The following is a 27226-nucleotide window of genomic DNA, read 5'->3' on the forward strand; positions in this document are numbered from 1 at the left end:
TTTGAAGGCAGCCTAGGCAACAGGAGATCTTATCTATAGATAGAAGATAGAGAGAGAGAGAGGGAGAGAGAGAGAGAGAGAGAGAGAGAGAGAGAGAATGATAGATAGATAGATGATAGATAGATAGATAGATAGATAGATAGATAGATAGATAGACAGACAGACAGATAAGTGAGATTAAATAACATTTTGAGGTTATTTAAACATAGGTACATATGTCCTAAGGTCGTGCCCTAGATATTCTACCTCCAGTGGGTCTTGGAAGTACTCCCTACAACCCAAATATTTAATGTGCTCCCTACACACTGTTGATGCTCACACTTGGAGAATCAAACATGAGTCTAATCTTTCAGGAAGCAGGAAGGAATCAGGAAGTAGGATGCTGGGCAGTAGACAAGAGATCTGGCCAAGAACAGGGACTCTGGAAGTCTCAAGTCTAGCTGCAGGATGCAGAGTTGGCAAGGATCACTCCCTCCCGTGCACTCCTGACTCCTTCCAGCCAGTGTCTCAACCTCTCTCACTTTTCTTGCTTTCTTACCTTCCCTATGGAAATTCAGTACCCAGGGGACTACCTGACTTTTGAATTGGTATCCTTTGTGCCCTATGACCGAAACCTCATCGATGTCAGGCTGCTGTCCCCAGAGCAGGTAAGTGTCCATAGTACTGCCTACTCTTTAGCCTATGAAGAGCTGGCTTCCAACCAGCCTAGGCCTTTCTCGCCTCTCTTCCCCCTTACTCTAAGGGTTTCTCTGCTTCACCAGGAAGATCCACATTGTGCCACTCTACTCCTTGGGAGCATATCCTTCCAGATTGTCAGTGATCCCAAAGCTTCTAGGACTTTCTAGTCAGACCAGCAAGCCCCAACTCAGTAACTCAGGGAGTCTGAGACTGGGTTTCTGAGCTCTGCTACCAGAAGGCATAGGAAGATGCGGTTCCTTCCCCATGCCAGGCCCCAGTCTCCTCTTTTGTAAAAAGGAGATGATTTCTCTGTTTCCTTTTTATTCCTGTGCCAGTTGGCAACCTCTTCTCCATGAACATCACTATAATATTAAGCAACCTCCAAGAAACAGGGTCTCTGGCAAGCCCCAGAAGGTAGCAGAGGTCTGAAAGTGTCTGGGTCCTTAAGTCCACAGTGAAGCTAGAATCCTGGGGACTACATGGTGGCAAGACCTCATCTTTGGGAAGCTTAGCTCAAACCCTCTTCCCTTTGCATTGCAGCTCCAGTACCTGAACCGCTACTATCAGACCATTCGTGAGACTGTAGGCCCAGAACTGCAGCGTCGCCAGCTGCTAGAGGAGTTTGCGTGGCTGGAGCGGCACACGGAGCCCCTGTCATCCAGGGCCCCTCATATCATCTCCTGGACCTCTCTGTGGGTAGCCTCTACCCTTGCCATCCTCAGCTGGAGTAGCTAGAGGCCCCCGATCCTCTTGTGGACTCTTCACTTGCGTTTAGAGATTCATTTGCTTCTGCTCAGCTGTCCTCTCCCTATGCCATACATGTCCCAAGGGCTACTGATGGCTCACCACCTTGAAGCCACTGGCCAGATCCAGAACCAGATCCCAGACAGCATATTCTACCTTCTCCCAGATGTACATACTTCATCATGGACTCCCACCCCTGGGCCCTGGGATAACAGAGCCATATAGCCTACTATAGTGAGCCCCTCTCTCCCAAAGTAAAGGACCCTATAGGGTAATACCCAAAGGGCTCCATCCTATCCCTACCTGCTGGAGAAGGCCAGAGCTGTTGCCACCTACACCGGCTCCAGACTTTTTAAAGGTACCTCTGGCCACTCTTACCCACAGGCCTATAGTACCCTGATTGCTGAATTTGGAGAAGGAAGCAACTGGGTACTCTGGTCTTAAAGTCCCACTGTAGTATTGGGGAGAACAGATAAGTTGAAGTCAGCTGTGGCCTGGAATTGAACATCTCAGTCAATAATGCGTACTAGTCCTCTCCCCATCTGTGAACCCACAGCTTCTAAACTACCGCTGTGCCCCTTAACAGTGACCACATAGGGAGTGAAGGCTCAGGATGTAGACTGTGGAGTAGAGGGAATGGCAAGGTGCTCTGGGCTACCCCAGGCTCCCCTGGCGCTTGGAACAGTTTAATCTTTTAAGGTGGAGCCACCATGACAGTGCTATTAAAGCCTCTCATATCTTTGAAAACCTCTTAACCTCGTGTGGGCAGACTCTGATTTCCCCATTTTATAGATGGGAAAACTGACTTTCAGACAGAAGGTGTCGCCTGCCTGAGGAGACTCAGCACTAGGTTAGGGGACGAGGTTGGGAGATGGTGGGGCCAGATAGGCTGGCATTCTAGTTCATTTGCCCATCTGCACCATGCCAAGCCATCTCAGCCCCCACCTCATTTATTGAACCCACTGTCATCAGTGGTTTCTCTGGTCTGGCCCCGACTAGCCGTTAGCCACCTGGGCTCACATCCTGCTAGATGCTTAAAACAACTTTGCAAAGATGCCTGCCTCTGGTTTTGCATTGTGTCTGCTATTGCTGCACTGGAGGAGGCTGCTGGTACCTGTGGCTTTTGTGGTAGGGGAGGAAGAGAAGAGGCTGAGGTGGGGGCAGGGATGTGAGGCTCCCAGAATCTCCGTAGAGAAACACGTGGGCTTGAGAACGTGCTCATGGGCATGCGTGTTAGGGTGTGTGCGTGCTTGTGCACATGTGCATGTATTCCATGCCTAGCTAGCTACCCCGAGTCTGCATGAAGGTTGTTACAACATAATGAAGGAGACAGAGAGGCTTTGGAAACTTGTTAAGTGTGCTCCATAAAAGTTGCAGCCAGCTCTTTTGTCTCAAGGGAGCACATTGAAGGTGAGAACCAAGGTTCTAGGGGCCCAGTGTTGGACAAAGGCAACAGGCTCAGAGTTTGCCGGGGCTAGGCCAACAAGGCCTAATTTTCCAAATGTGAAAATAATGTATGGAGGCTGTGGAGATGTCTCAGTGGTTAAAGCACTGGTTATACAAGGGTGAGGACCAGAGTTCCTATCCCCAGAAACGTGAGTGCTAGGTGGATATGGAGGCCTACCTATAAATCTAGTCTCCCCAAGGTGGAGACAGGGCATCCACAGAGCAAGCGGGCTAACTTTTGGATTGACTGAGAAACCCTACCTGCCCTACCTTGATACATAAGACAGAAGAGCATAGAAGATGATTTCCGATATCTACCTTCTACCTTAATGTGGTTATGTGCACACACACACACACACACACACACTACAGCCACCCAAATCTGCTTCACTGCGCTCTGTCCCCACCATTCAGAGAGCTTTCTCCACCCTTTCTTATTTGATCCCCACCAAGCCATGAGGAGGCATTGCCATCCTTCTCACTTTCAAAGAGCCTGGAGGGCAAGCGACTTGCTCAAGGTGGCTTGCTTATCGAGTTGCCAAATGAGACAGAATTCAAACGAATCAGATGGCTCAAGGACCTGCTCTCTGAAGAGAAGATGAGGGGTGTGACTCATGCCACGTTTCAAATGAGAAAGCCGGCTCCACTGTGCTCACCCAGCTGAGGAGAAGCCAATTCTGGACTGCCTTGCTTTCCAGGGCCGGCCTGCCCGAGCCTGTCCTGTGTGCCCTGACACTTGACATTCTCCCAGTCACGAACACTAACCAAGCCCTAGTTGCAGCTCATTCAAGCCATCTACCCAATCCTCTCCTTCTGATTTAGCTTCCCTGGGCTACCAGAAGGCCTTGAGATTAAGCCCTGCCTCAGATGTAGAAGGGACTCCACCCGGGCCAGCAACACTGTACCTTGAGACCTGGAGGATTAACCCCAACTGGAGCCTCACTGGAGGGTCAGGGAGACACTGAGTGTGTATACAGTTAAGACAGGCACCTGAAGGAGCTCCTATGACATCATTAGGACTGAAGACAGATTGCTCCTTTGGCTCCTTATTTACCTTATCTCTCCTGACCTTATCGCTGCACAGCAGGCCATACGGAAAGGTCCTTCCCTGTTCCTGGGAGTTAGGTATCTAACTACGCCTTTTAGTCTCCATTGTAGCAGCAGTGTGGCCTTGGGCAAGTCATGTCTCCTCTCTAGTCTTTGGTTATCAGTTCTGTAAACTACCCATGCAGACTTCCTGATGAGGTTGTAGAGAAGTGGCCTGTAAGACCCGGATGTGGTATTAATCTGTAAATCAGGAAGCTACACAGACAAAAGATAATAATGTTGTTTTTCACCTAGCACAAGCTACCTTCAGAGGTAGATGGGAAAACAATTTATTTGGGGCTCAAATTACCTTTCTCCCTCCTCTTCCTCTTCTCCTCCCCCCTTCCCCCTCCCTTTCTCCTTCCCCTCTCCCGCTCTCCCCTCCCCCTCTCCCTCTGAAAAGGCTCTAATTTGGCTTTTTCTAACTATGCTCCCTAGAGCCCGAGTTTCCTTAGAAACACTGCAGGGCCTGTCACAGAAAGCAAGGCTCTAGCAGCAAGCAGCCCCCCTGGGCTTTCCATACAAGTGTGCTTGAAGTAATTGAAGGGTCAGCTTTGTGGATGGGTAACCTGGGCATTTTTTTTTCAGGGACTTGTGCTCAGAAGGGCCTCAAGCTGTTTTTTGTTTGTTGGTTGGTTGGTTGGGTGTTTTGTTTTGTTTTGTTTTGTTTTCGAGACAGGGTTTCTCTGTGTAGCCCTGGATGTCCTGGAACTCACTTTGTAGACCAGGCTGGCCTCAAACTCAGAAATCCACCTGCCTCTGCCTCTGCCTCCCAAGTGCTGGGATTAAAGGCTGTGCGCCACTACACCCGGCTTCAAGCTGGGTTTTATAGTCTCTTCCCAGCCTCCTGTCTTAGAATTCTTTTCTTCCTTCCTTCCTTTTTTGTTTTTATTTATCTGTTCATTGGTTTTGTTTTTTGAGACAGAGCTTCTTGTAATCCAGTATGGACTCAAGGTCGCTATATAGTGGAAGCTGGCTTACCTTGTACCCTCTGCCTTGTTTCATAAGTCTTAATGCTTCTTAAAAAGAGCCCCAGACTTCCATTCTTCACTCAACCCTGCAAGTTCCATATTCAGTCCTGAATAGGAGCATCGCAACCAGAAAGAAAAAAGGACACACCCAAGGTCATACAGCCAGCCAGGACCAGAGTCAGGATTCAATCCCCCATGCTCTGCTTTAGCTGTGCTGACTCCTCTCCAGTCTTCTGTCTTTGTTTTCCCTTTTATAAAGGAAAGCATTTAAGAGGGGGCTTGCTTATGGTTTCAAAGGCTTAGTCCGTCATTGTCATGACAGGGAGCATGGCAGCAGGCAGGTGTGGTGTGGAGAAGACTCTGAGAGCTATCCCCTGCTCTGTAAGCAGAGGAGGGAGAGCAAAGGAGGGAGGGAGGGAGACAGACAGAGAGACACAGAGAGACAGACAGACAGACAGGCTGCGCCTAGCATGGGTGCATTATCTTCTCCCACTTTGAATGTGTTCTTCTGTCCTTCCCATATTGCCTCTAAGTGAGCAAACTGAAACCCAAGGGGACCTGTTTGAGATCATGTAACTCTGATGAAAGTGGGATCTATTTTTCAGATTCAGGCTCTCTATCTACCCCAGGCTGGCCACAGACTCTCTACCGTCCTGCCCTTCTCTCCCAAGGGCTGGGAGACTAGGCCACCAAGCTCCACCCCTCAGCCACATTTTTATTTCTTTGTTGTTGCTGAGGCAGGGTCTTCCTAATATGATCCAGATTGAATTCATGGCAATCCTCCTACCTCAGCCTTCATGTACTGATACTAAAAATCCTTTGTGCTTTAAATCATTCTTATACTTCAAAAGGATATGTGAAAATCAGCAGATGCACAAATACGCTCGTGGGGAGCAAAAACATTCAGCTATAAGTGATAACAAAGTCAGCTCTCACTCTTTGCAAGTCAACCAGCTGTTAGCTGGTCATGGGCTGGGACCTCAGAAGGGGTTGGGCTATCACTACTACTTAACCCACGTCAGCAGTGAATTTTACCACCTCACTGGGCACTTCCTCAAATCAATAGTTGATAGTTGAGACACTCTTGGTCTCAGAAAAATAGGAATATGAAGATTTAGTAGGTACTGTTTTCCTCTCTGCCCATCCCCCATGGCTCATCATAACTGGGAGTGGGAGGTCCTTCCCAAACCCCCACCCAGCCAGCCCTAGCTGAGGCTGGCCCATCTCTTAACTTCTGTGTTTCTCTATGAAACAGGAACTTAGCAAGCAGCTTAGGTCGGTAGGATGGATGGTTGAGAAAACCCCAGTGGGCTGTGGCAAGGCCCTGAAGCTGAAAAACTGGTTTCCCTCCTAGCTGCTCCTAAGCAGCTTCAGGCCTTTTCACTTGCTTTGCTGCCTGTGTTTTTGTTTGGGTAGAGGGACCTTGACTTGACAAGGTAGAAACGCATAAGCTATGGAGTCACACAAGATTTGGGTCCATGGGATCACGGTGCAGAGGTTCAGAGGGGGGGTACAAGAAAGTAGGAGGTGTCAGTGGGATGTAGGGAGGAGGCAGGGGCTCCAAAATAGTTGTCACCAAATTTGTCTTGGCTTTGGTAAGGTTTAAAAAAAATAAATGTCTCCCAGAGGGAACTGATGCAGGGTCATCCACCAGGGATCAAGTATGTTCCATGAGTACTCTGTGTAGGTGATCTGTAATAAACCTGGTGTCTCTGTCTTTCTCTCTCTCTCTCTCTCTCTCTCTCTCTCTCTCTCTCTCTCTCTCTCTCTCTCACACACACACACACACACACACACACACTCACTCACTCACTCACTCAAACACAAGACCCACATTATCAGTTAGTCTTCATGAACCCTCATCTCAAATGATGTCACTTGCCTCAGGTTCTGTATCCCTTAAGAACATTTTGAATTCAGTTCAACCTGCCTCCTTTACTGGGAACTATTCTCTCCCTCCCTCCTAGAGCCCTCGATAATTGTCCCCATGGCCTCTGAAGCTCATTGATCATAGACTTTTGTCCTGGTATCCTAGTCCTGGTAGTAACTCAGGAACCTGGTAACTGAGTCCTAGGCAGAGCAACCCAGACAGACACACCTAGTCCTCCAATGAGTCCTAGGGTGTTTTGTTCTGAGCACCAAAGCCCCGCCTCCTCTTCGGAGGGTAACTGCCACAGCTGCTGGCAGGTGGTTTTTGTTTTTGAACCAAGACCTTATCGAGTTCAAAACTCCAGATATGATTGTCTTGCTGGCAGGAGCTCCCCGGTGTTCCTGAGCTGAAAGCCCTGTGTGCATCTTGCACATGTTTTATGTTAGGCACAGATGCTTGTCTCTTGGCCTCCTCTGCCCTTGCTTGCAGTTACCCCGCTTGCACTCTCTCTACCTAAAACAGAGATTATAAGCCAGGCTGCTAAGGTGATGAGCTTCACCTGGAAATCCCCACGTATTTCAAGAGACTACATAATCCCCGCTTGGATATTTCTAGAGACAAGACCACTACTTAACAACGACTAAGTTAGTATCAGCTAAGTATCCAAAACTTCTTCGTCCAAATGAATCAAAGTCATCCATTTTCCTATTCCTCATCCGTTCCTGGCCACATTTCTGTGTTCCTCTACACGACAGGTGTTAGACCTTGACTTGCTTAAATCCCTCCCACAATTCTCTAGGCAAAGTTGCTTTACTCCTTGACGTGATGACAAGGGCCTCCCTAAGCGTCATTCCCACTTAATCAGCCCCACGTACTGAAGCTGTAGTGCAAATCATGTGACTTGAGATGCCTTCTTCATCCTGTTCACGCCTCTCTGGGCCTGCTTCAAGGTGACCCTGTGGCATCTAGTCTTGTACCCAGCCCAACATAATCCCAGCATAGAGAAAAGGTTATGACAAAATGTTCCACAACGCGTTCATCTCCCCTTTAAAAAAAATTCTGTATTAGAGGCACCTTAACCACAATGCTTAATAGTATGGCCACAGACCAAGACCTGCCCATGCTTAGAACTCATCTCCCATCAATTACTAGCTGTGTAGTCATAAGTCACTTAACCCCGCTGTGCCTTGATTTCCTGGAAAATGGGATCTTGGGAGGTTGTTGTAAAGCCAACAAATTACCTGTATAGCATAATTTTCAGCTGGAGTGTAGGGAGAGCTGAGGGTAGGAAGTGAGATAAGAATCCTTGAAGGAAGCTTTGCCAAATGGAGGTATTCCTTCAGTATCCAAACTCTAATTTCTCAAAGCAGGGATGCACCCATTCAAAGGCACAAGAAATGTAACACCTCATGTCTGGATCCCACCTGACCTATATATCCTACCCATCACCATCTATCTACCAAAAGAGAATCCACTCCTGGGTGTGCTGGGGGGGGGGGCTGCTATGTGTGAATACAGTCTACAAGGGCCCAGTGACTTTGGCGCTGCTACATCCTGAGGGTTCAGACTCACCTCTCTTAGCAAGATAACCCTAAACACCACACACAGATACATGGACACACACAATCGTATGCTAAATCAAGGTTCCTTTACCTGATATTTATACTTCCTTCTAGGCCACAGTTTTGCAATAATTTATCTCAGCCTAAACTACATCCCTTGCTTCTCCTGAGTGTTGCAGTGGAATTGAATATTTGTGACATATCTAATGCAGTTGTCAGCAAAGACCAAGCACAGGGCAAACGAGAGCCTGCCACTCCACCTAGGACGGCAGTTCTCAGGTACAGGGGACTTTGACAGCCTAGCATGAGGCTGTGGTCACAGCAAGCTCCTGAGTCCTGCCTGCCAGCCCATTATCAAGTGTAAGGTGGCCTTGTTCATTGAACTATTCTGCCCTGGGTTGCTACTTTAGCTGAGCTCGCTGTGTACCTGGAATGGAACCTAGAAACTGCAACTATGGTGCCGAAGCCTATTAAGCAAGCATTTAGGACCCATTAGCTTCCTGGAGCTTGACCCACTGGGACTCTATCTAGCCAGGGTCATCTACTGAAAGAAAGGCTGAGACCGCAGGTGCCCAGAACACAGGCTGTGGACAGGGTCTTATGCAAATCTGAAAGAGAAGGGGAGGGGCTGAGAACACTTGCCCCGCCTGTCTGAGGGGGTCAGTCACCTCTCTGTAGTCTGTCTAGAATGCCCTCACCTCCCACTTTACCCCTATCCCTTTCCCAGGCCTCAGTAGCCCAACGCCCACCCTGGTTTGCTGACAGCATCTGAAGATTCTGCGGTTAGTTTGTGAGCTGTGCTTGCTGCTGGGGGCTGGGCAAACAGGAAGCGGGCACATCCTGAGCCCTGCCTGGCCAGGGACTCTGAGCAGGCGCGGAAGGTTCTGTGAGCCGCTCCCACCTTCCGAGGCTCCTGGCCTCCGATGCCTCAAGTATCCCCTCGGGCTTGGTAAGCCTCAGGTATCCCTGGACAGAGGCCAGCAACACTCTATCCCAGACTCCGGAGAGGATGACCTCCGACCTGGGATCACACTTGAACTCCCACAGGGTAGATGGCTCATCCACCTCCTAGCTTTCAGGCTTCTAAACATCCTGCAGAGCCTTAGCTCATTGATATGTTCGTACCCCTAGGCAGTCAAAGAAAGACTTTCCGACTCAAGCCAATAAGGAAGGGCTGTAGAACACAGAGTCTTTTCATGAGTCAGCCTGGTAGTTTGGCTGAACTAGAGCCAGAGGAAATACGGTTTTATCTTGAGAGAGATGGACTTTGACCTTCTTTCCTTAGCTCACAGGCAGATGAACTGAAGGCCTTAGGGCCCAGGAAGGAAGTCACGAGAATATCTTGGGAGCCAGGACAGGCTTGCTCAGGATTTCACAAGTGTCACAGAAACGAAAGCTTTGCAAAGGTGAATCGTTTGATTTCTTTATATTGGTGTATAAGGTTAGGAAATGAAAGTTGTAGGCAGGGCATGGACCAGGTAAGATATACTCCTCACTGAAAATAAATATTCAGTTTCATGTCACTTTGAGAGCTTAATTCTTAATAGTTCTCTTCTACATTCTTTGAAGAATTCTCTTATTCTAAGAATAAAACTACCTTTGGATTAAGGGGGGAAAGGTGTGCATCCCTTACCCCAGCAATTCTAAACTTTCTAGACACTTAAGCTAATCATAAACTTATGTGACTGAGTATTTACCTTAAGGACATTCAATAAGTACTTGTGCTTTTTTTTTTTAAAAAAATCAACCAAGGCAAGATAATTATTGTGGGTTCAGACAACTGAATGCTAATCAGTCATGTAAAAAAATCATATCATTCAGGCTAGGAAGATGACTCATTGAGGAAAGCACGAATACTTGAGTTTGTATCCCTACAACCAACAAAAAAGCTGGGTGATAGACAGATATCTATAACTCCAGCCCTGGTTGGGGAAGGCAGAGACCTGTAGATCCCAGGTCACTAGCCAGCCAGTCTAGCTGGAAACCGTCAGCTCCAGATGTGATGAGAGCCCCTTTCCCAAAAACTAAGGTAGAGAGTCATAGAGCATTGACCGCTACCCCCAGATGTGAACGCATGGCTGAGCACGTATCCTGAGTGTGCACACATACACGCACATGCACACATAAAAGTCACACTGTTCCAGACTAGTTCAGCCAGTCATGGTGGTCCATATCTATAATCCTAGCATGAGCATCACAAGTTCCAAGCCAGCCTGGGATATACAGTAAGGCCTTGAGCATGAGAAATGTGGAGTTTATTTTCATTAAAAATTCAAGAGAGTTTTCCTGAGGTATACATTTCTAAAACTATTACCACAATCAAAATAAAAAAAAACATATTCATCACCTTCAAAAAGTTCTATATGTTCCTCCAATTTTTCCAAATCTCCCCAAACCAATGTTCTGCCTCCTGTACAGTGCAATTCTTTGTAAGAAGTAAACTTCTGTCTAGATAGAGGTGCTAGGTAAAGGATATTTATCTAAACAGTGTGAAATCCAATTATGGAGACTTTTTTGAAATTTCATTTTATTGTCATCAATATTTGATAAAGTGTATATAATACATACCAGTTGCTTTATAGTAAACTGGAATCATTGAAAGTACTTAAACATCTACCACAAGTGCTCAATGGTAGTAAACTTACCTGGCATGGGTAAGCCATAGGTGAGACCCCTAAGCACTGCAAATCAACATTGCCATTGCCATCATTATCATTATCATTACGATCATCATCACCATCATGTGCTGAATGTAACCCACAAGATGGGCGCAGTGCCCAGGCAGTTGATGAATGCCTTTTGAATGGGGCGTGACATTGTCTTCAAACATTTCTCAGTTGTCCTTGTGTGAGCTGAGGGGTTGTTGTGTGTAGGCACACCTCATCTAGAATGAAAACCATATGTATGCTGATGGAAATGTGGATAGTTGCTGGATTGAAAGCGTTAGGAGCAGTGGATACAGGGCTATTGAAAGTTGTAGGGCTGAGAGCATCATGGAAATGACTGTAGCATCTGTAAAGGTGAGCACTCTAAGGATGATAAAACAGTAGAAATCTCTGAAGAGATAAGAGCTTTACCAATCATAGCTAAGGTATACTGATGGCAGTAGGGATGGTAGAAGGGATGATGGCTGGGAGGGGGGGGATCACGGTTGTAGGAGTAATGGCTATCCAGTAGTGATGACCATCAAGATGATGGCCACAGGGGTGACAGTAATGGTAATCGTGATCGCAGTAATGACTTGGAAGATGCAAATGGACTGGGGGCATTTACTCAACAGGCAGGGAGATTGTTCACCTTCTGATTTCAGAAGTTTAGTCAGTGAGTGTAGAGCCCAAATAAGCCAGAACATGAAAGGACTGTAGTGGATGACTGGAGACAACAGGATTGGGGCTTTTCTCTGACTGTTCAACTCAAGATCTGTCTGCATCTGAATCTCTGGAGACTGAAGCTGGGACTTCCTTCCTCCCCAGAGACCGGCAGGGGCCATGATTGCTGTAAGAACAGGTCACGTGGTAAGGTTTCCTGTATGCTGCTACTGCTGCTGCTGCTGCTGCTGCTGGGTGTCCATGGCCCGCACCCCCAAGCTGCCACTGCAGCAGTAAAGAGTAGCAACCCCAGGCTCAGTCTATGCTGTGCCACCTGGCTGGTGCTGGGGAGGCTTTAGAGCAAGAGACTTCTACATCTTAGTACCTTGGAGAACGGAGCAGGAGTGCCATCTTTGTAGAGGACCATGTTGCGTCGCAAACCCTCCAACGCCAGTGACAAGGAGCCTACTCAGAAGAAAAAGGTAAGGAGCATCTTTGAACGCACACTCCTTCCGTCTCTCCTCTACACTCTCTACCAATGCCTTCTTGGTCTCTTAGAAGGTGGAAGTTGAACCAAGGCTCTATGTTGAGCTTGAAGGTGAGGGTTCTTCCAGAAAGCAAGGGGATGGGGCTCAGCTCTCACTTCAGTGGTAACAGTACGGAAGATACTTTCTAAACTCTGGAATACAGAGCTATGAGTTGGGTCGTTGGGAGTCTAGAGTGATAGACTGAAGAAAGTAAGGGCTAAATCCACAGACTTCAGTTGGAGAATGACAAAATGTAGTGTTCAAATTGAATCCAAAGAGCATAACTAATTTTGTCTCCCTAGCTCGGGTTCTGTGTTGCTTCTGCTCAAGTGTGTCCTCTGGGGACTACCTCATTCAAAGGGCTCTACTAGCTTACCCAGCCAAGGTGGTCACAGACTCCCTAACTATTTGGCAGGAGTCATAGCCATTGCCCACTGGGCTCAGATCTACAACATCTCTCCCAGGCCACTGGAGATGAATCAGTAAGTTTCGGACCAAAATGCAGTAAAGTTCAGGTAGTGGTGGTGGTGGTGGTGGGGAGTTGAACAGGTTCTTTCTGGGCAGGCGAACTTATGAAAAATGAGAAATGAAGCTGATGACTTACATGGTGAGTGGGTGTGAGAGCTAAGGAGGAAAAGTTCGTTGGGGGAGGGAAGGGGATTTCAAAGTCCAGGAAGGAAGGTAGCCGTCAAAAAATGGCTGAAGTGTTCATCTTCCCGAGACAGCAGCTAGACTGAATGATTCTTGAAGACTCTGATATCCAGGCTTCCCTGGCTGTATATATAGACTTTATTTTACAGCAGGACTCTCCCAGGCAATCAACCTGTCCAGTCTGCATGTCTAAGTGGACCGCAGGAACAGTCCAAAGCAGGCCTGACTAGATCCAAACACCCAAGCTGTAATCAGGGCCTCCAGGGCTCTCACTGTGCCCTATCCATTTTCCCATGGAATTCAACTCAGGTACACTGTGGGGGATGCCCCCTTGTCAGAACAGTTCCCAGGCAGCGAGTGACAACTAAGAGACAGGCTGAGAGCATTGGGGTGTGCATCCTGTCCCATCTCTCAGGATCTGAGTGGCTGCCGCTTTCGGCTGTACTCTCTCCACTTCAGCTGCTTCTGTAAGGTTGCAGTGGTGGTAGGTGGAGGAGGGGGAGATTTGTGAATATTCACACAGGGCCTTGTCACCCCACCCCCCACCCCGCCAAAACTAGGCCCCAAAGGCTTGTCATTGGCTGCCACTCCTCAAGAGCAAAGCCACTTCCCCTTGCTCTCAAGCTCATGAGAAAAACAGAGACTGCTATATAGACCCTGGTAGGCCCCAAACCACAGCAGAATCAAGCTGGAAGAAAATTAGCCTGAGAAAGAGCTGACACTAGAGCCCTCAGCTACCTCAGGCAGAGGCACCTCAAGGCATACAGAACAAGAAATCCCTTTCCTCTCTCTTGGCTCCAGTTACCCAGATCCTGCATTTGGCAGATGGGCCTCTGGGAATTCCTCCAGGTTTCTTCTAGAAAAGTCTGTGGTCCACATCCTTTAGTCCACACAAACTGCACCTCACCCCTGCCAGCACCTCTGGCAGCCCCCAGGAAGCCAGATGAGCTTGCCTTTACATACTCAAGCCCCATACTATAAAAATGCTCTTAGCACAACCAAACCCCCAGAAGATGTGGCATCATCCCAAGGCCCAGACCAGCTCCATCTTTGATTGCCAGATGACTGAAGTCAACTACCTTCCCTTTGGAAACTGAGGAGATGTGGTAGAAGGGAATATGCGTGGACAAAGGAAGCTCCTCCCTCCTGTCCCTGCCGCATCTCCTCCTTCAGCCAATGAAAATGTACTGGAGAGAGGGCAAGAAAGTGGAGTTAGAATCCTGCCATTCTGCCATAGGACTCTGGGCAGTACTTCCCGTGGGCCTCAGATTCTTCACCTCTGAAAGAAAAAGTGATCTCTGGAGGTAGGGCTCACTTGAATAATAGCTGTGAGAGCACCCTCTCCGGTGGGTGCTTCTGCCTACAAGGGGTTGCCTGCTTTGGCATGAGCCCAGATGGAGAAGGCACACAGCAAAGAATAAACCAAGGTCCCAGTCTTAAAGTACAGGAAGCAAGGCCTAATGGTATGGAGAGCCACACTGAGGGAAGCGGCCACATGCTACACTCTGTACTTCAGTCACGGTTTAGCTTGCGGAGTTTTCACTGCAACCTCAGAGTAGAGACAGGTATATACTGATTTCACACTGGACACTCCAACTGGGGACATTTGCTGGAGCTATCAGAGAGAGTGCTTCACAGCGTTCCAAGCCAGGGTGCTTAATTTCAGAATTGTATCTCCCTCTCTCTGCATACCCTTGTGCCCTAACTGATCTCAGAAGCACTAGGAGAGAGTAACAAGCACAAGATTCAGTCCTCCAGTAGAAGAACCCTGCAAGGAACACCCAGAGAGTTGTGGACTAAGAGATGAGACAAGCCAACAGAAGAGAGGAGGCAGTAGGCCTTTGCTACAGTAGGTTCAGAACATGATACCTACTGTGGTTCATAAGAATGCAGGATGCTCCAGAGTGGGAGAGTTTCTCCCTTAGCTGCTCAGTGGACACTTGCATCCTCTACTACTTGCATCCAACTACTTTCCTTTTGCTCTTACTTCCATCAAACGTCCATGTCCAGGCCTAAGAAATGGAGAGGGGCTTTGGTCTAGATTTGTCTTCCCTAAAGAGAGCACTTCTCCAACAAATCCCTATTTTCTAGCCTCTCTCCAGGGCAAATGCAAAGGACCTAGGCTCATGTTCAAGTGCTATGTTGTTGTTTCCTTCCAGTCTCTTTCTTCTCACTTTCCCAATATTAGCACATTGCTCCCCATGGGGGGGGGCGTCTCATGTCACAGGTTTAGAGTAACACCCCAGCAATGAATGCTCTGTAGTCACACTATGGGTTGAGCATCCTTATTATGAAAATATGAAATGCTCCAAACTCTGAAGGATCTTGAAAATCAACATGATGCCACATGATTTCACACCTGACCTCCCGTGAAAGGTCACGGTCAAAACACAGGCATACTATAAGTGCTCTATAAAATTACCTTCAAGCTATGTATATAAGGACTATATGAAACATATATGAAATTCATGTTTAGATGGCACATTGATAAAATAGCTCATCATATATATGCAAATATTTGATTTTGTTTAAATTGGAAGTGCTAACGAATGCTTATCTAGTATTCATAGAGCTCTGAATTCTATACCCAGCACCACGTAAGCTGAGTATAGCAGCCATAGACTTGTAACATGTAATGAATATTAGTCATCTTCTGCTACATAGCAACTTAGAGGCCAACCTGGACTGCTTGAGGCACTGTCTCAAAAAGCAAAATCTGAAATGTGGAAGACTTTTGATTCTGCACATTATAGGTAAATAATATTCAACTCATGGCTCTCCATTATTCACAAGAGAATGCCTACATCCCTTGGCATGGCTAGCAAGGACCTTCCATGACTGTTTCTGCTTGGCCTCCCAGAAGAGCCATGGGCAGATCCACTATTACATCACCTCAGACTACCCCTAGCTCATTCAAATGCTTCTTAGCTCCAAGTGGAGGACTATCCCATCTCCTGCCTGAGCCCATTCCAGTGTTCTTCCTCCACAGTTGTCCCTGCCTGTTCTCCTAGGGGCTCCAGGCAAACAGTGCCTGTAGTCAGTGCTATACCCAGTCCCTTTCTATCTTGTCTTGGGACCAACTGCACTAGCTGTAAGATGGCACAATCATGCTAATCACATGGCCTTCCAGGGTCCCAGACCTGGGTTTAGGAGTGCCCTGCTCTTGTGTCTCCACTGCCAGCCATGGGACTCTGCCTAGAACACTTAATTTCTCTGCATCTCCATTTCCTCCATGGAGAGCTGGGGATATAATATGGAGTTGATGATGCTGGAATAGGGTGTCGTCACATGTGAAGAACTTGGCAAGCTATTGGGCATATGGCTGGTAGTTAACCTTTCTATGATGGTTTCCCATATACACAGAGACTAGGGCATGGACTAGTGAAGTAACTGAGAAGACAATTCAGGGGATATGTAGGAAAGATGTGCCACCTGGAGCACTGGGAAAGCCATGAGGGATGATCAGACAGTATCTCTGTAGGGGTGCTGCCTTTGAAAATGGAGTAGGAGGGACTGGCAAGATGGCTCAGTGGGTAAGAGTACTGACTACTCTCCTGAAGGTCCTGAGTTCAAATCCCAGCAGTCACCTAGTGGCTTACAACCACCCGTAATGAGATCTGACACCCTCTTCTGGTGTGTCTGGAGACAGCTACAGTGTACTTATGTATAATAATAAATCTTAGTAAGAAAGAAAGAAAGAAAGAAAGAAAGAAAGAAAGAAAGAAAGAAAGAAAGAAAGAAAGGGAACCATTTTTTTTATCTGAGTATGATATCCATATGGTGAGTTTCCATTAAAATAGGTATCCCCAGGTAGGCAGCACTCAGTTCAAGAAATAACCCATTTCTGAATTCCAGAAACTTCTCTCACAGCCCTACCTATTACCACATACCCTCCTCCCCAAGGGTAACCACTTTCCTGACTTCCAACAGCTTAAATGAGTTCCTCTGTGCTTTGAACTTTGTGTAGGGAGAATCAAGGATTAAACTTTTGGGGGAAGCAGAGCCGTTTCCATCAACTGTGTGTGGTGAGATTTAGTCATATTGTATTTGAATAAAGAAAATAGTTGCGATCATTGCATTGCTGGTTTCTGTCCTCCTGTATGATTCCAATACAATTAATCCATTCTACAGCTGATGGACGTTTGTGTTGTCAACATGTAAACTGTATCTAAAGGGGATTTCTCTGGAAATTGCTAGAAGTATAGTGTTTTGTGTGGGGAAATGTCCAGGTTAAGAGTTTATAAATGGATCATATGAAAGACTAAACGTAAACCAGTGTTCCACGAAGGACAAATGTGTCAGGTGATGTTCCCAGTGCTGGATGCATACTTGGTTGAACTTGACAACAGCTCAGTGTAGCAGAAGTTTTTGTCTTTGTTTTACTAGTGAGGAAACAGTAACTTACACAGCTGGCCAGTGGCAGAAAAGAAGAAACTGAGGTTTGAAAGGTTAAATAAGTCGTGTGAGGCCAACACATACCAGTCATACCAGAGTTGAATTATCAAGGCCCAATGCCAATGTGTAGCTGTTTCCAAGAAACATCATGTTTAAGCTCTCCTTAAATGTGATGCTTCCTCACTTGCATGCACAACTCCTAGCCAGGTCTCACCCCAAAGGGATCAACAGATAATGATGATGACAATGACGATGACGATGACGATGACGAGGATGATGATGATGTTGAGCTCATGGATTTCAACTCATCTCTAGGCTGGGTTATCCCAGGGTGAGCAAAAGTCAAGTAGGATATTTGGGGCTGCCCTTGAAAATGGAAGAAGGCCTGGTTAAAAAGCCACCTTAGCTGACTCTTGCCATTGATAGCCTAAAGATCATATGTGCCTGTATGTATGTATGTATGTATGTATGTATGTATGTATGTATGTATGTATGTATTTGAACTAAGAGGAGCTGCCCAAGCTCCAGAATTATCTTCATGGCCCTTTTGGGTTGTCTCCTTATGCTTTGTGCATAAGTTCAGAGGAGCCATCACAAGAGCCTGGGAGTCAAAAGCCTTGCCTCCCAGCCTCTCAGACTGCAGATTAATGACAGGAAAAGGCCCCGGGGAAAGAGCTGTGATTAGAACAGCCCAGCTTTGAGTTTACTCTTCCCTAACAAAGCCTACTTCCTACCCCACATCTACCCTCCTGCTTGCTTTCCAGCCTCGCAAGTCCCTGGGGCTTCAAGGGCGACTCTCAGCCTCCTGGTCTGGAGACTAGGCTAAGCAGTTATGGAGGGAAGGCCACAATAGGGCCCATCAGACTATAAATAGCAACCTAGCCTGCTCTTCTTGGGCCCAAGCCAGCCTGGTGCCCACCCTCTCTCTGTTCCCTCTTTTCCATGCAATACGAGAGGGAAGTCATCCAGGCAGCTGTATCCTACCATACAGGAAAAGAAAATAGAGGCAAGGTAGAAGAGAGCAGGGAAAGAAAGAAAGAGAGTAAAGAATAATGTGAGCGGGTGCTAAGGATGGAGGTGACACATGGGAAACATGGGAATCACCACATGGTCAGACATTCCTCTCTGTGTATACACTCACGGTCCCACTTTCCAGTTCTTGATCACAAAAGGAGCTTACAGACCAACCAAGGCTCCAGGCGCTGCACGTACGTGGCCGGATGAAGCTGGTTTCTGCTTGGCCTGACTGCTGACCTAGTTTCTGGTCAACTACCTCTAGGAATACATGACCCTGAAACCCAGTTGCTGATTCAGCTTTGGTCAAGACCCAGAAAAAGTACCATAGGGCCACATTATATCTCTTAGGCATTAGGACAAATTGCACTTGTTGAGGGGCAGGTGATATTACCCTCTGCTCTGGGGTAGGGGGTTGTCACTGGACACACCCCCATTTAGTAGGAAGAAGGATGTGAAACCTTCAGCATTAGTCAGGGTTTGGAGCTCTGGTTCCTCAAGCCCTTATCTTGAGTGTCTGCAGTCTATCCCCACTCTATCTGTCTGGCCATCTGTGAACCCTGGTTCCTGTGTGTGTCTTCTGGTCTTGTCTGTTTATCATGACACAGGCTTAGCCTCAGCTCTCTGTGCCTGCAGCTACCCCACTTACCTGTCCTGTCCTGTTCTCTGGCTGATATCTCAGCATGTACATGTATATACAGTTAAAGATCACTTCCTGTACATATAGTCTCATCCACACAAACAACAGGCCGTGCCTCAAAGTCCAAACCGTGGCAGAAGTCAACAGTCGCCAGGGTCTCACATCTGTGGCTGAGGCTAAAAGCTGAGATGAGTCAAGAGAAAAACCTGGTGGGTTTCTTAAACTGAAATAGCTCCAATCATTTATGAACCAAACCTTCTATAAGTAAGTCAGTCTGTGGTTTTTCTAGAAGGTGTCATGCAAGCATCTGGTGGGATTTTCTCTTCCAAGACATGAGTTCGTCACTCTATAGGCCTGGATGTGTTGACCCCGTCACTGTGTTAGCAACCTGGCTCAGTGTAAAAGCCACGTGGAAGCCAGAGGCATGCTTTTGGAAGGGATCTCAACCCCGTTCCCTTCTGACATTTTCATATATGCTAAAGCAGACATCGACTCTGACCCATTAAATCTTTCATGCCAGGGTTCTCTGACCAAACTTCTGGTGGTAGAAATTTGGGTTTAGTCTGGAGCTGCATTGAGGTATGAAGAGCATTTGACACCAGAAGTCAAGTTATTTATTTATTTATTTATTTATTTATTTATTTATTTATTTATTTATTTATTTATTTGAACTAAGAGGTGGCCAGCTGCCCAAGCTCCAGAATTATCTTCATGGCCCTTTTGGGTTGTTCTGTGGCTAGGGATAGAAGAAAGGTACATCTTGTCCCTTCACCTCGGGGTTTCTGTGGCTCTGCCCAGCCCTGGTGTGGGTGTGTGTGCCCAGAAGGAGAAGCGATCCATCCCTGGGGCCATCATTTTAGCACTACTGATGAGCGCATCTGCTTCTTCCAGCTCTCACTTCAACGCTCCAGCAGCTTCAAGGATTTTGCCAAATCGAAGCCCAGCTCCCCTGTGGTGAGCGAGAAAGAATTTAACCTGGATGATAATGTGAGTTTCAGAGATTCTTTGGAGTCTGGGAAGAGGGGGTGGCAGGGGAAAGGGGAAATAGGAGGGATTATTAGCATTACTGGGACAAAGCTTTCTTAACACAGTGCCACTTCTCCTAGGCACCAAATTCCTGCACCCAAAAATCCTACAGGTATTAATTACATAGCAGAAAGCAAATTAAATCACAAATTAATAAGGCTGAGAAGAGGCCTGGGCCTGGTGAGAACGGGGATGAAGTGACTCTCTCTCCAATCGCCTCCACTTAATTCAGGATCCTGAAGACTTCTTTGTATACCAAAAACCCGAATCCACGCCAGCGTTACCATGGTCCTTGTACCTCTTCTCTCGTTGTCACAGATTCCAGAAGATGATTCAGGCGTTCTTACCCCCGAGGATCCTGGGAAGAGTGGCAAAAAGTTGGGAAAGAAGTGGAGGGCAGTCATTTCCCGAACCATGAACAGGAAGATGGGCAAGATGATGGTGAAGGCCTTGTCAGAGGAGATGGTAAGGCCTGGAATCCAAGGGTGGGCTGAGGCTAAGGAGGGTTAAGGAGGCCATTCTGGCAGGGTAGTGAGCATGATCACCCGAATAGTCACTACTTAAATGTGGAAACGCTGCTCAATGCAGACATGGAGGTGATTCTGGCAGGTAAGGGGAAGCAGAAGGCTGGCTAAGAAAGGACTGAGTTTGAGGAATGATGTAAGTCTGGGCAATAGAAGCTTCCTGTAAAGATGGGTAGCTGAAGGGAAGATGAGCTTTTCTGAAGCGTATGTATCCAACTTGAAACTTTGGAAGAAGCCCATGGGATTGATTAAGGAGGAGTGATTCCAGGAAAATAGAGAGAAGGATACAGGTGCCCTTCTGTTGACCTTGTGGCTGCATCCCGATAAGCCATAAGCTCACAATGCTATGAGTTGCAAATGCCTACCCCCCTAACCTACCAAACACCACTAAGCTTAAAACCATAGCACTGTGCAGAGCGTCACTTGCTTCCCCCTCACGGTTTGATGGCTGATGGAGAGCTATGACTTGCTGCTGCTACCCGGCAACACCAGAGAGGTTCACACTCCATAGTGCCAACCTGGGCAAAGATCCAAATTCAAGATTTGATTTCAAGCGTGGTTCCCACTGAATGCTATCACTTTCGTAACCATCAGAAAGCCGAACAGATTGTGGAACTAACTGAAGGGGTGGTTCAGCAGTTAAGAGTGTATACTGTTCTTTCAGAGAACGGAAGATTGCTTCCCAACAATCATTGTAGGTGACTTAAAAGCACCTGTAATTCCAGCTCAAAGTATCCAAGGCCCTCTTCAGGACTCCCAAGGCACTTGCACTGATATGCATATACCCACCAACAGCCTCCCATCCACTCTTATATTACACGCACATAATTTTAAAAATAAAATAAATCTTTAAAAGAAAGGCAAGTAGATTGGTTGAACCATCATTAACTCAAAGTCTGTAAAGAAAATGGAGGTTGCTAACTTCAGCCCAAGGAGGAAGGTGATACAGAGAGCTATGGGGTAAGAACAGCCCCAGAAGCTTAGAGCACACAGTGGACTGCTTGTGCTTGTGGCGCCTGTAGGAGTCTTCAATACTGGAGTCAGTTCAACTGACTTGTGAGAGCAGTTGGGTAATTGTCAGGAAGTTTTCAAGGCAGTTGTTAAATCAACTTCTGTAGACTGACAGAAATCAGCAGCAAAGTATAAGTGTCTAGCATGTACAAAGATCTGGATTTAATCACCAACACTACCACACACACACACACACACACACACACAGAAAGAGAGACAGACAGACAGACAGACAGATAGACAGACAGAGTCAGACAGACAGACAGACAGACACAAAAACAGAAACAGAGACACAGAATCTACTAAAAAGAAAAAAAGGTTGTCCTAATTAGAGTTACCATTGCTGTAATGTAACATTATGACCAAAGCCCTCCCATATCAATCACTTATTGAGAAAGTGCTTTACAGCTGGATCTCATGAAGGCATCTCTGTAACTGAGGCTCCTTCCTCTCTGATGCCTTTTAGCTTCTGTCAAGTTGACATAAAGGTAGTTAGGAGAAAGGCGATGCTAGAAATCTCCAAAATTCTTCACCCCCTAATTCCAGCACAACCTGTTACTCTTAAAGGCGCTACTGCCATGTGTGTGTATAAGTATCTAGGTAACAGAAATAACCTAGATAGATATCTCTTTTGACAACTCATCCTGGGACATGCAATTGTACCCAGTGTTGACCATTGATGGGGCAGATTCACAACATAGCAAGTGGCAAATCATTGAGTTTTTTATTCTAAGAGAACCAGCTGGTACCCAACAGCACTCAGATGCCCTGACTCGGGATGTGAGGAGCTCTGGAGGCAAGCAGCTTAGTTGTTTCCCACAGGCCTTGGCAAGGTTAGCTATCTAAAAACTCAGGCCACCCACACCACTTCTCTTCAGGCATTACCTCGAGGATTAAAGGAAATGGCAGGCCAGCCTGGCACACAACAATCTGGACATTTGCTCTTTGACATAATTGTCTGCCTGACTGGGTCAGGCACACAGCCCCAAGTCCAGTCTCTGTTGCTCTGGCCTCTTCTTCGTGTCCATCAGCACTGGAAGCTCACAAAGTATGTCACTAAGTGCCTCTTTCTGTAACCTAGGAAAACCAGGTCTGCCAACCCCATTTTTACAAAAGAGGAAACTAAGGTTCCGAATGTGGTCACTAAACCTGTCAGAAAACTGTGAACTGCACTAAGCTCATACCCAGTTCCACTGCACTGGGGGCTTGGCCTATGTCACCACAGCAAGGCTTCTCAGAGCCTCCAACACTCTTTCTACAGGGAGACACGCTGGAAGAGGGCTCAGCTTCTCCATCATCTCCAGACTGCAGCCTGGACAGCCCCGGGCCTGAGAAGATGGCCCTGGCCTTTACCGAGCAGGAGGATCGTGAGCTGCCATCTCTCAGCCGCCAGACATCAACAGGTGAGTAGGGGAAGTGAGTGGACACCTGCCAAATCTGGAGCATGTCACTGCCAAAACCAGACTGGGGCAGTGCCAGGGGCTTTTCTGGGAAACACGGATTTGTCTTCTACTTACTGGAACCTTCTCAACATACTTCACATTACATCTTCATCACAACCAGATAGGACTTGTACTGTTATTCCCCACTTTGTTGATGTGGAAAACTGAGGCTCAAGGAAGTTAAGTGACTTTGCCAAGTGACCCACTATTGAACTCGGATCTGCCTCACAGGAGCTTCCACTTGTTATCTCAGGCCTGGAGAGGCCCACAACAGAGGAAGCACCTCATTGTCTCCTTAAACCAGCCTGTCCTCAACTGTCCAAGGGGACGTATGTGCTACAGCTTCCAGAGTATCTGAACCATCCCACCTTAAAGTCCAGAGATAAGAGTTTTCACTTCTGAAGAGTCATGCTCTTGGGCCCAAGAGCACGATGTACTGTGCTCGTGGCGCCACTGAACATCTAGAAGTTCAGGGGCTAGCCTGGGGTGCCTTGCCTGAAGAAGTCCCTGGAGCTCACACCACTTGTTGTCACTTTCTCTGGCTCTACAGACACATCTCTCTACCTCCCACTGAAATCCACTTAAAATGCCCACCATCCTGCCCTTCTCTGGTAGAGCAAGTATGCCCGCATCTTCATAAGGCCTTGCTACTAAATGTTGTCTTATAAAATAGAGAAAGTAAAAGAACCCTGCAAGGTATGTCTTCCTGTGTTGTGGAAAGAGCAGTATAGTGAGAGTAAGAAGGCCTGGTCTGGAGTAGAGCCAGCCCCATCGCATATAAGTGAGAGGCCTTGGGGAGGTCAGGTGGTCTACCTGGCCTCTGGTTTCCTTACCTGTTCAGTAGAGTATTGGCCTTGCTGGGCCCCCAAGGCTTCCTGGTTTTGTCCATTCTTCAGTCTCTGTGAGTCAACTCTCCAGCTCTTCATTGTCTAAAGCCCTAGAGGTAAAGAGCTATGATTCACCAGAATAGCTACAGGGATGGATCCAAATCACGTCTGCGCTTCCTGCTAGAGTACAGCTTGTGGCCCCAGTGGGTTGCCTTGGGAGCTCCCTGTACTGCCCCTGCTAGGCACTGCCTAGCCCAGCTGCCTTGAGACAAAGACATGCTTCCTCTCTGTCCATCTCCTGCAGGCAGTGAACTCTGTAGCCCTGGCCCAGGCTCGGGAAGCTTCCTAGAGGAGTCACCCGCTCCCCAGTACACGGGGCCTTTCTGTGGTCGTGCCCGAGTCCACACTGACTTCACTCCCAGCCCTTATGACCACGACTCATTGAAACTGCAGGTAAAGTTGGCATCTGAGTCCTGCCAGAGTCTGGCAGGCTTCGGCCAGAAAGAAAGAAAGTGAAGCAAAAGCCCAAATATGAAAGTATCAGCAGAAGCCTAATGACCCCCTTCCTTCCCCCACTTTCTTCTCTCCTCAACCCCTACCCACCCCACCCCACCCCACCCCACCCCCAGAAAGGAGATGTGATCCAGATCATTGAAAAGCCACCTGTGGGCACATGGCTGGGCCTGCTCAATGGCAAGCTGGGTTCTTTCAAATTCATCTACGTGGACGTGCTACCGGAGGAGGCTGTGGGACCTGTACGCCCCAGTCGCCGACAAAGCAAAGGCAAGAGACCGAAGCCCAAGACTCTGCATGAGCTGCTGGAGCGCATTGGCCTAGAGGTTTGAATTGGACTTGCATTAATGTCTGGGAGCTAAGGAGGTAGACTAGCCACTGGGATGGGGTCAAGGGGACAACTGCTATGTGCAGAGGAAAGGTTCCAGGCAGGGGTGGCTTACAAAGGAGACTGCTGAGGTCCTGCCTGCCTCTCTCCTCAGGAACACACATCCACCTTGCTCCTCAATGGCTACCAGACGCTCGAAGACTTCAAAGAACTGCGGGAAACGCACCTCAATGAGCTGAACATCATGGACCCACAACACCGGGCTAAGCTGCTCACGGCTGCAGAGCTGCTACTGGACTATGACAGTGAGTGACTTTCCTAGGGGGTGGCCATAGGTTTGTACTCTGACCATGCTCTGCCCCAGAGCACCCTTTGCAGTAAGAAGTCACTTTCCACACTTGAATTGGTGTTTCCAGAAAAATGTAGGGGTGGGGGTGGGGGTGGAATACGTCATAGGGGTAATCAGACCCAGCTCCCTTTTGGATCAGAGGGGAGATTAAGACCAGAGGAGGGAAGGCATTTGCATGAAGCTGGTTAATAGCCCCAGAGTCCAAATCTAGGCTGCTTGGTACCAGCTCAGTGCTAGAGATGTTTGAGCTCTTGGGCCTGGAAATAGCTCCTTGTATGCTGGACGTTGGGAGAAGGGAAGCAGAGGTGGTGGGAGGAGTCAGAAAAGCTGACCCCGCCTACAAGAGACTTGCCTAAGTGTTCCCAGCCAATGACCTGGCCCTGAGGGCTTCTGCAAACACCCTGATATCCCACCCTTAGCTTCACCTCCATCGCATTTAAGACCCAGTCCCATCATTTTCTCTTTATTCCCAGCAGCTGGCAGTGAAGAGGCCGAAGAGGGTGCTGAGAGCAGCCAGGAGCCCGCGGCGCACACAGTGTCAGAACCCAAGGTGGACATCCCACGTGACTCCGGCTGCTTTGAGGGCTCAGAGAGTGGGCGTGATGAGGCAGAGCTGGCAGGCACAGAAGAGCAACTGCAGGGTCTCTCCCTGTCCGGGGCACCTTGATGCGAAAATATCCTTTAAGGCTGAGGCTGAACCCTAGCTGCAGAGACTGCAGGGATGGGTGTGGCCTCCCATAATGGCATAGGACCAGAGGACTGGTGCAGAATCTGGCCCTGCTTCCCCAGGGAGGCTTATGGCTGAGGGCCCTACCAGGATGCTACAGGCTCAGATAGAGTGGATAAGGGACTGCCCAAAGGCATATGCTGCCCTTTGGATCCTCTCCCTCCACCAGTGACTGACAATATGGCCCCTTCTGGCACCTCCCATTCTCCCACTATGGCCATGCAAGTGGGGTACCAAGGGACCTAGCCATGCCATGTGATCACGGCCCTCAAAACCTTTTTACCCTCACACCACTGTCACATTGCTTCTAAGGATACCAAGCCACTGTCTCAAAACACTCTTTAAGCCCTGGGGAAACTTGCTCCTTCAAAGGATCTCAAGCGGACATAAGTGAGTTTGGAATTCCTTAAATGAGGTTTGAAAGAAGCTTCACACCCGGTCTCCACTATCCTTCTCAACATTTTCGAGGTCTGACCACTAAGTCATGAGACTCGAACTATGTCTGTGCTTACTTTGACTTCATCCTGGTCGGGATTCGAATGGACAGTTATTGAGGGTCCCACCAGTTGACACTGTGTACCTTTAAATATTTGCTCTCCAGCTGCTTGCTAGCCAGGACACCAGTGAGTAGGTTTCTTGAAGAGGCTGTAAGGGCCTAGGGTTTCCAGTGAAATAACTCTGCCTCCTCAGCCATCTCATACCTTTCTGCATGACCCAAACTGAGTGCCACCATTTCCCAACTTAAAACAATGCCCATAGCTCATATGATAAGTGTCTCCACCTGTTCCTTGGCTCCTTCAAAAGAGATTTCCTATAGGCTGATTGAAGAAGGTGATACCTGGCTTCCAATGATGCCACTGCCTCCTGCAAGCCAGATGCTGGTATGGACCCAGGCTTGCTCATTTATGTGGATCTTCTGAAGCAAAAGGCGCCTTTTGATTGACATTGGAGGCTCCACTATACCCAACCTTGCTCTCCTCAAGGTTTTAGTGTCCTAACTCCACAGGATCAGGACATTATCACAACTATTATTGGGGTACTCTTGACTCCAATAGCAAGAGCAGTCCTTCCTGAAGCAGGGTCAACTGTGCCCATCACAGGTAGGACTACCTGCTTAGTAAGTGGGCATGCTTCTGATCTACTACTACCAGGGACTTTCATAACTTCGAGTTTGGGCAAAAGGAGTTGAATGTACATAAGGAGTAGCAGGGAGACAAATTAGTAGCAATAAATATGAATAGAACTTAATTACTGTGGCCTGTTTTCTTTCCTCTAGAGAGAGGGTTGGGGCAGGGATAGCTCCCAATTTAAAGCTGATCTCAGCAAAATGTCTACTCACTGTCCATTCAGGGCCATCTTTCCCCCTCCCTGAGGATGCAAGTATCCTTGACTCTGCTAACCTAACTCTCCATCTCCATCTCCATGCACAGCTGGCGCCATGCATCCCTCCACACGCCCCTACTGAGAACAGGGCTCCTATGACCATAGCCACAGGTCTTGTTGGGATATGAGAGCTGTCAGGAGAAGAGCTACTTCCCTCTTCCCATAATCACCTAGATAGGAGCCCTTTAAACTCCTTCATCCCTG

General features: G+C 47.8%; 2 protein-coding genes across 4 annotated transcripts in view; both read left to right on the top strand.

The window, feature by feature from the left end:
- Xpnpep2 (X-prolyl aminopeptidase 2) overlaps window positions 1-2177 on the top strand; it is a 29571-nt gene extending 27394 nt beyond the window's left edge. For both annotated transcript variants that reach the window (XM_029534211.1, XM_021188115.1), the window contains 2 exons: window positions 558-647; window positions 1219-2177. In XM_029534211.1, coding sequence (XP_029390071.1) covers window positions 558-647; window positions 1219-1413 — 285 coding nt within the window. In that variant the 3' untranslated portion in view covers window positions 1414-2177. The remainder of the gene's footprint in view (window positions 1-557; window positions 648-1218) is intronic.
- Window positions 2178-11845: 9668 nt separating this feature from the next.
- Sash3 (SAM and SH3 domain containing 3) lies at window positions 11846-26887 on the top strand. 2 transcript variants are annotated; one of them, XM_021188064.1, is made up of 8 exons: window positions 11846-12147; window positions 19784-19879; window positions 20237-20383; window positions 22715-22856; window positions 24027-24175; window positions 24352-24561; window positions 24718-24868; window positions 25386-26887. In XM_021188064.1, exons 1-8 carry the CDS (start codon window positions 12091-12093, stop codon window positions 25577-25579), a joined length of 1146 nt encoding a protein of 381 aa, XP_021043723.1. In that variant the 5' UTR covers window positions 11846-12090; the 3' UTR covers window positions 25580-26887. The 2 variants fall into 2 exon arrangements, with proteins under 2 accessions (XP_021043723.1, XP_021043724.1); XM_021188065.1 differs by having other exon boundaries at window positions 25389-26887.
- The last annotated feature ends 339 nt before the right edge of the window (window positions 26888-27226 follow it).

Source organism: Mus pahari, chromosome X (genome assembly GCF_900095145.1).
Source record: "Mus pahari chromosome X, PAHARI_EIJ_v1.1, whole genome shotgun sequence".
Classification (NCBI taxonomy): Eukaryota; Metazoa; Chordata; class Mammalia; order Rodentia; family Muridae; genus Mus; species Mus pahari.

Excerpts from the sequence above, each read along its gene's own strand:
- Sash3 (XM_021188064.1), top strand. The coding sequence starts at position 12,091 with ATGTTGCGTCGCAAACCCTCCAACGCCAGTGACAAGGAGCCTACTCAG. Across the intron at positions 19,880-20,236 it reads AATTTAACCTGGATGATAAT|ATTCCAGAAGATGATTCAGG; the intron begins GTGAGTTTCAGA and ends TCGTTGTCACAG. Across the intron at positions 20,384-22,714 it reads AGGCCTTGTCAGAGGAGATG|GGAGACACGCTGGAAGAGGG; the intron begins GTAAGGCCTGGA and ends CTCTTTCTACAG.